The sequence below is a fragment of the Fistularia commersonii genome, chromosome 12, assembly GCF_037954325.1.
Source record: "Fistularia commersonii isolate RoL2024-O1a breed Wild chromosome 12, RoL_Fcom_v1.0, whole genome shotgun sequence".
Classification (NCBI taxonomy): Eukaryota; Metazoa; Chordata; class Actinopteri; order Syngnathiformes; family Fistulariidae; genus Fistularia; species Fistularia commersonii.
In genome coordinates, this window is record NC_141295.1 from 13475323 (window position 1) to 13484004 (window position 8682).

General features: G+C 43.7%; 1 protein-coding gene across 1 annotated transcript; it reads right to left on the reverse strand.

Annotated features, from left to right (window-relative positions):
- Positions 1-1314: 1314 nt before the first annotated feature.
- mogs (mannosyl-oligosaccharide glucosidase) lies at positions 1315-8597 on the reverse strand. Its single transcript, XM_086157222.1, has 5 exons — positions 8508-8597; positions 6689-7052; positions 5402-5625; positions 5082-5275; positions 1315-4141 (listed from the first exon to the last, which is right to left on the reverse strand). Exons 2-5 carry the CDS (start codon positions 7035-7037, stop codon positions 2371-2373), a joined length of 2538 nt encoding a protein of 845 aa, XP_086013348.1. The 5' UTR covers positions 7038-7052; positions 8508-8597; the 3' UTR covers positions 1315-2370.
- Positions 8598-8682: the final 85 nt, after the last annotated feature.

Here is an 8682-nt window from a genome sequence, read left to right on the forward strand (position 1 = left end):
CCAGTCTGCCGCCTCAACAATGGAAGCACGGAACATGGACCATTCTGACTCAATGTCCCTCACCTCCCTCGGGATGTGGTTGTAGTTCTGCCAGAGGTGGGAGTTGAAACTCCTTCTGACAGGAGACTCTGCTAGACATTCCCTGCAGACCCTTGCGTTATATTTGAGTCTGCCAGGTCTGACCGGCATCCTCCCCCACCATCGGATCCAGCTCACCACCGGGTGTTGATCTGTTGACAGCTCCGCCCCTCTCGTCACCCAAGTGTCCAGGACATGCTGCCGCGAGTCAGATGATACAAACACAAGGTTAAAGAACTTAAGAACTGTGGCCTAAGGCATGTAGGTGCCAAGTGCACATATGGACACCTTTATGCCTGAACATGGTGTTTATTATGGACAATCCGTGACGAGCACAGAAGTCCAATAACGAAACAGAACTCAGGTTCAGATCGGGGGGTTGTTCCTCCAAATCACGCCCCTCTAAGTCGCACTGTCATTGCCCGAGTGAGCGTTAAAGTCTCCCAGTAGAAAAAGAGAGTCCCCGGTAGGGGCGCTTTCTAGCAGCCCTTCTAGGGACCCCAAGATGGGTGGGAAAACTGAACTGTTGTTGGGTGCATAGCCACAAACAAAAGTCAGAACCAATCCCTCCACCTGAAGGCAGAAGGAGGCTACTCTCTTGTCCACCCGGTTCAACCCCACCGTGCAGGGGGCGAGACAGGGGTCAATCAATATGCCCACAACTGCCCTGCGCCTCCCACCGGGGGCAAATCCAGAATAAAGAGTCCAGCCCCTCGAGAGGCCTGGTTCGACACTGTGCGTCAAGGTGAGCCTGACTGAATCTAGTTGTAATCTCACAGCCTCGTGCACAAGCTTAGGCTCCTTCCCCACCAGAGGTGGCATGCCATGTTACAAGAGCCAGCTCACACTGCACCCGACCCCCTTGGCCCTTCCTGTGGGTGGTGAGCCCACAAACGCAAACCCTTCCACCACAGTAAGGTGGCAGCACACATGTTCATTTAGTCTAAGGTAATAGCAATCATCATGAATGCAGTCTGTTCAATTTTCGATGGGCTCACACAGAAATTGCTAAGCGATCAGGAGTAGCAGAAGGTTAAATTCACAGAGCACCACCTACAAACAGCCAGTGTGAAGAAGTGTTGTGGCCTAAACCACAATGATTGAGCAGGATGACTCAAACTACTAAGTAACAACACAGGAATTCAGCAATATTCTCTCTTGTGTTTCATTGCAGTAACTGTATTTAGTTAGGGAGTAGATTGCACCAATAGGGGGAAAGACAAACATGCACACACAACGTATAAACCATTTATTGTTTCTTTTTAAATAAAACAATACCAATGGAGAATCGATGTCCATGTGCCTGGCAGACCGAAAATGATAGACTGCTTTAAGAACCAGGGACTGCCTGAAGTCTAGGAACAGTTATTCTTTCAATAATGATATTTGAAAAGTATCAAGCATTAGGCCAGAGGACATCTGACAGCTAAAACATTTTTTAAAAATGGCATGATTAAAGATAATGGTCCTTATTTGCTGAGTGAATGCATGATTTTCACATTCATGAACTGAAAACGATGAAAAAGGACAATATTGGCTCATCACTGATCTTGTATGAAAGCATGGACCTTTGTTCAGGTGTGAAACCGTTTGCTTCTTTACAGATATATCAACATTTGACTTGATTTTCCAAATTTAAGACTAATGCTTCAGTGTTCTTTTTTTCAGCCATGATGGGGTCATTTAGAATATTTTTTTTGGTTTGAGGCTGTAAAAGTACTTTCTTTCAAGTGTTTTGTGCACATGATGGCTATGCCATGTATTCTCTGTATCAGTAATTACCACTGCATCCCCAAGATGCAATATACATATAGATAATACTGAGGATGGGATGGGATTGGAATTGATGACTGATTGCTTGATCACAGAATTTTCGAAATATTTACTCCCTCTATGCGTACATATTATGCACGCCATGCAAATCTGGCATTTCCAGACAATTATGGATCTCATTTGCACCCTCTAGAGGCATCCACCGGCAACACGCAAATTACACTGGCCATCATGTTAACAATTTTACCGAGAACGCTTCCTGTTCTCTACAGTACACAAAAATGTTTTTAAAAGGTAAGTATTTCTTGAGCCCAAATGTGGAGCACTAAACAAGAGACGAAAAGGTGGCACATAGTGCTTCAAGGAATAGTATCCAGCTCTTAGAATTATCCTGTACTCATTGGTAGTTTCAACAACAAGATGAGAAATTTTCTATATCTTGAAACTGAACTGTGTTGTTTGAAATCACGTTTAGGTGCAAATATTGGCCCAAAAATTATAAAAGCCCCTTTTGAAGTATCAGTATTGCTCAGCCATCATTAACAGTGTTAGGGCTGACCAGCCAGTGAATGGGTGGCTTCCTTGACCCTTTCCAGTGCTGTCATTGTACTGTTCCCAGATATATCCTGTAGCAATGTACTGCTTATAAACATTATGGATAATGTTAGTCCTGAGTTCCTCATAGAGAGCAGCTGCCTTCTCTTGGTATGGCCCTTGAATGTAGCTGTAATGGTGGAGAGCTCTCACCGCCAAAAAGTTGATGTTAATCCATATGGGGCCCCTCCAGTATGGGGCATCGTGTTCTGTGTTCCGCTTCATGTACAAAGGATCCGCTTTTGAAAGGGAACGCAGGCCGTATGGTGTCCACAGCTTCGCAGGGTCTCTCATGTCTCTAAAAATATGTTCCAGTTTGGGTGAGTCGGGTTCTAGGATGTGCAGTAAGAAAGGGAACATGCTGACATAACCCAAAGCATTGACAAACTGGGGTTTGGGCTCACGGCGGACGGAACGGATGAGACGGGTTACTGGGAACTGATGACGAGATTGACCGGGAGGCACATACACCTTCTCCTGTTGCAAGGACACAGCGTGAGTGTGGTTGCCGAAGTCACAGAAAGCATTGAGTTGATCTGACCAATGGAGCTCGTTCAGCAGAGCGTTGTCGCTGAGCACTCGGTGGGTGGCTTCGTATTCCTGATGAGGCTCCCCTAAGAGCTGAGCTATGCGCGCCATGATACCTGAAGACAAGGCCATCCAGCAGTGTAAGTCAACGTGGCGTTCATGGGCTGATGGGTGCGAGGCCCGTGGGTAGTCATCCAGCCCGGATGTTAAAGTCTTGGGGTTGAGGAATAAGTTAGTATCCTTGTCACGTCCACGCCAGCGGTAAGAATTAGGGAGAGGCCCCGACTGTGTGGTGTTGTACCACTCAAACCAGGTTTTCAATCTGGGGAACAGCCGTCTGAGGAAAGGCAAGGTCAGTTGGGATTCTGCCATGGCTGGATTTGAAGAGAGCTGCTCTATTAGTTCCTGGAGAGCCAGGAAAAGAGTAGGTGGGTTGGCATTCTCATTCCGCTGAACTACAAACTCTGCTGGAACCTTGCTGCGAGCCTCATCCCCCAGGATCTGCTCACGTGGGATCCAGCCCTCCATATTCATTAGGTCTATCCAATGGGATATGGCCTCTCGTGTTACCTGAGGATCCCACTTACTCAGGAGCAGCTGGTGAAAGCCCTCATCCCAAAGGAACCCTCTGGGAAAGAAAGACCGTGATGGTACAGCGGTAAATAATGCCCCCTCGGGGTACAGGAGAGGGTATTCATTGTAGATCGACTGAACCACCGATTGGCCATAGAAATAGCCCATGCCGCCCAACATGTTACTGAGCGCTGCTTTTCCAAACTTGATCTGTGATGGGTTGAAGCGTCTGACCTGTAGCCCATAAGTCTTCTCGAATTTGGCATTGAACTCAGCCTTCCTCTTCTCCAGCTCTTGGGTCATGACTGGGCCCACGAGCTGGTTTGGACGGTCGTGGAAGCTCGCTGACTCAAAAAGGACTTCAATCTGGAAGGGTGTCTGAACCGTGACCTGGTGAAGCACGAAGTCGCTCTCTTTCCTCGAGTCAGCGAGTTTCTGTTGGTTTGGATGATGAGGGGGCTTGTAGTTGTCCACAGCAATGTAGTGCCTCTTCTGTCCGGATACGGGGCCATAGACAAACCTGCGGTTTAGACTTTGCTTCACAATGTCAGTCAGCTTCTCCAACCCAGGAGATACTGTTTGAAGGTAGTTGTAACTGTGAAAAAATATAAATTTCGGTTATTGGCCTTCCTCCATAGACTCAAGTAATTCATAAGCAGTCACTTGAAAAGTCCTATTATAGCTTGCTCCCAGTCCCTGCAATACATTGATCGTCTTGCATTATCTAAGCCTTAACATTTGAACTGGCCTTGGCTGCTTCAGATCTACGAGTGGCTCTGCATTGAAGTGCGTGGTCACACTAACGTCTACTAGTGAATAACTAAACATCTCCTCAGTTGCTTTGTCACACGTCAAATTTTTAGCAGTCCTTTCAGCCTACAGACTATGTTCACATTTGGAATAATCATTTTTGGCGTTAAGGAAATTGCGAAATATTGTTGCTCCTATCGTTGCCAGCAGAGAGATCACAGTGCAGCAAGAGTTTGATGTGCTGGAGAACTGGACATTTTTCAGGAGTATGTCAATGAAGACAGGGGAAAAAAAGCTTTATTACTGCCATCTACTGGTGGGCCTCATCAGAGGTGATGTAGGATAATACAACATCACAATGTCATCTTTGCCTCATGCAAGCACATACACAAACACTGCGAAAATAACCAAGTAACCAAGAAATTAAATTCAGCGCAAAATGACTAGGCTGATGTCAAACATCTGGTGTTTTGTTCATATTTTTCAAATAATTTAACCGTGACTCTAGAAACAAATTATGGTACTTCCATGTGGTTTTGTTTCCCACAGAAACATGTACACTGATATAACGTTTCCAAGTTTTAATGATCAACCGTTGCACCAGTCCAGCCTAATTTTGTCTTACTCGGTTGCTCTAGTAACACAATTCTATTTTTTGACGGTTTTGTTGCTGATAATGTGAACCCTAGTTGTTCCACCATGTTCCCTCTGGCTTTCAAGTCCGCTCTTCCCTTTGAAAACCTCTGCTGTTGATCTTGGCATTTGCTCTGTATTCATGCGTTTACCTGGCATATTTAGCACTTGATAATTCCCCAGTAACAGGCTCCCGGAACGTGATCTTGAAATTGCCAAGCTCCTCTGAGAAACCAGTGATGGATGCAAGGCGGTCTTTTTCTTCCACGTGAGCCTCCAGTGAGCCCTGTGTATCTGCAGCGGCGTAAAACATCAAGGAGATTACTGGCGCTTGAGGGGCCGAGCTCTGGTGGGTTAAGACAAAAAAGAAATCATAAAAATACCATAATTATCAACACTTGATTATTACAATCTTATTGCTTCGGTCACGAGGCAACATTTGCATATTCCAAAAAAAAAAGTTGGTCCTCACATGCTGTTTAGCAGTGACCCTCCAGGTCCAGTCTCCTCCGTGATCCCCTCCCATCCTCTTCACAAACTCCGTGGTGAGTGTGAAATCATAGTCATGGATTTCCTGGACACCAAAAGTAATCCCATCATGCATGAGCCAGCCGTAGCCTTGCAACCGATCTCCCTGCTCACAAGTGTGCCTCAGGTTTACATCCGTGTCAGAAAACTGACGCATCCACATCATACCTGAGAAGATGTGATAAGTAAATCAATTTGGCTTCTGTTGTTGTAGGACAGCAAAAAAAAAAATCCTCAAAATTTAATATATACTAGAGAACATTAATGGTGTAAAGAAGGGTCTACTTGCTTTTTCCAACACATGCACAGGATAATTATAGGCGGTAACCCTACACTAGATATATAACACACCACTTGCCATCATCTGCTCTAAGAGTAGTCGGGTTCAGAAACAGGCTGGTAGGCACTTTTAAGAAACTGAATACAATTGCAGAATGTTTAGAAATAGTCAAGTTGAACCGTAATTGTGACTAAAGTAGATTTTGAAAAATAAGCCATGTTAACGGGGGACACCTCTTATTGCTTACAGTATAACTGTATAAGTAGTCAGCCTATTCTTTGGTTAAAAACAAAATACACATCTAACAACTCAATAGACTACATAAAATGAAATGAGGAACTTCTGAACAATAAAAATAGGTTAATCCATTCATTCATATGAATGTGACACCTTGAAAACCTCTTTCATTTTCTACATTTTGTTTTTTTTTCCTAATTCTGCATGGTAGATTCTAGTGCAAAATATAAAATGAATCTATTAGTATTTCCCCTTGACTATGGGTCAACAGGACATGACACCAAGGAAATCGCTCAGGAGTCAACTAAACTGGTATCGATACTGACGTTCAGATATAACATATTTTATGATTGTATTCTTTAAATCCTAATATTTTGTACAGCCCATGCATGGTTTTGAATCAACACATTCTTTTCAATCATACATAATGATCATTAGACATTCATCATCATTATTGTGTTGTGTTCATGCTGTGTGTAACAAACTTCCAAAGGCTTCAAAGATTGTACATTACTTACAGTTCTGAATTTGAAAAATCTTTTTAGTTCTCAGCACTGGATATTATAGGTGGATATACTGATTGATATATTTAAAACTGTCAGTTACATCTAGGTCCATCATACAACATTTATCCACACAAAAGGGATATCATTTTTAAAGACCACCACAAAAGTGCATTGCATTCTGAAATGACTCTTGAAACTCTCCACATACCTGTCACAAGTGATCTGGGACTTCTGGTTTTCATGCCAAAGTAGACCTGAGGTCTGTACGAACCCCAGAACCTCTCAGGGGACACCCTGGAACTGCTGGAGTTGGAATCCAAGACTGGAGGCGACGGATGCAGCGTCACCACCCGCTTGGCTAAACTCGAGCGCATGTACAGGGCATAGAAGAACCATATCAAGCTGAACATGCAAAGGCCGATAGAGATGTTGATGAAGATTTTTCCAATGTCAGCTTTCTTTTTCTTCTCCTTGCGGTAAAATGCAGATGGCTTCTCATCTTTCCTTGAAGAGGGGGCAGCCTCGCCAGTCACGACCCTCTTCCTCTGCCTGCCCATCCTTCCCTTCTGAAGCTGAAAGTAACCAGAAGAATTGTGGAGACACTTTCACAAATGTGCCACCCTCTTGAAAAAACAAACAAAAAAAAACCCAACCCAACTCAACTCAACACAGAAAATCACACAGGAAAAAAACTCAAGGTTATGAATACAGAACCAGAACAAAACACACAAAACGTACAAAGATGCTGTCCGATATATTGATAGTCATGGAAAACCATTGTGTCCACCTACAATAATTAACAGTTACGATTGAAAAAATAACACATCCCTTCAATGGAAGGTTTTCTCAATGAGTTGTCTTGATTGACAACTCAATGAACAACTGTTTAAAATCCATGTATGCATAATAACACTCACTTTCACTGAACTGAACTGAATCTCCATTTCTATCTGTAAACCGCGTCAAGTACAATACTTCAGTTTTACAGGTGGTGGACAAGGAGCAGTGAACTGAGTAGAACTAGTGATAAAGTTATTGAGGTTTTAAATATGCATACTTGGGAGGGACATATTACAAATAGATTAAAAAGCATTACGTCTAAACTGAAATCCGTCTTCACCAAGTTGTTTTTTAGCCCCTCCAAGGAAAACCACAGGAAATCCAGGGTAATCTATGGTCAAATCTGTTGTTCAGATACTACGTCAGTTGCCATTTATTGTTTTTTGTAACTTAGTGTCAAGTCATAATGTTCTTATCGCATTTCCGCACTGAATTTTCAGTAGACAATTTAAAAGATCTATGCTTTGAGTTCATTGACTTGATTCAAAAACAAAATCCATCCTGGATACACTTGTAGTTTTAAACAGAGATGCTACTGAGTGCCTCCCAGTGCTTTTGATCATTTTTTACTGAAAAGAGGTTATTTTTAGAGGGAGGTTGAGGAAGGTTGCTTTCAAGCGAGATCTCAGACGAACTAATCTGACTAACAAATAATTTTCACAATGCATTTGTAGGTTTTCTTTTAATTCTTATCATTTTTTACTTATTTTACCACTAATACCTGTGGCAACCGTAAGTTCCGATCTGAACGTGCTCGCAGAGCTGACTGACAGTTGTGATCGGTCTTTTGAAAGGACAAAACCGCTGTGCTAGTATAAACAGGCAACTCGACGTTAGGCAACGCTGCAAGACGTACTTCTCCTTCTGTTCCTGCCAAGATGTTATCTCGGGCTAAAAAATGTATTCAAGCCAGCATTAGAATTTCTGTTGGAATTGGCGTTTAACGGGAACGGCTCTTTACCGACCGACTTTCAGAATCTTCGAGACGTGCCATATGTCGGGGGTCGTTCCTAAATCTGGCACACTGCACAGCTCATGCTAGCTAGCCGCGTCCCGAGTTTCGGCGGCGATTGAAGACAAATTCTAAGTGCGTCACGGAGAATTGTGACTCTATTCGATCAGCCGGTGTCAAAAAATGTGACTTTAATTCGCGTGAAGACGCAGCCACGAGGCCAATCGTTACCGACCTGTCACGTTAGCGGAGGTTCAGCTGCTCATCTTCCGATGCTAGCTTACTAACATTTCCTGGTTACTCCACCACTGACGTGTCCCGCGCGCTCGCCGATGTGACGTCATACGCACGCGTCACCACTCTCACCAAAGCTTCAAGGACTTCTGTTGTTTATTCAGTTTTAATTTTCA

Coding starts and splice junctions, on each gene's coding strand:
- mogs (XM_086157222.1), bottom strand. CDS start 7,037: ATGGGCAGGCAGAGGAAGAGGGTCGTGACTGGCGAGGCTGCCCCCTCT. Junction 5,626..6,688: donor TCCCAGATCACTTGTGACAG/GTATGTGGAGAG, acceptor ACATCTTCTCAG/GTATGATGTGGATGCGTCAG. Junction 5,276..5,401: donor GGGTCACTGCTAAACAGCAT/GTGAGGACCAAC, acceptor TTAACCCACCAG/AGCTCGGCCCCTCAAGCGCC.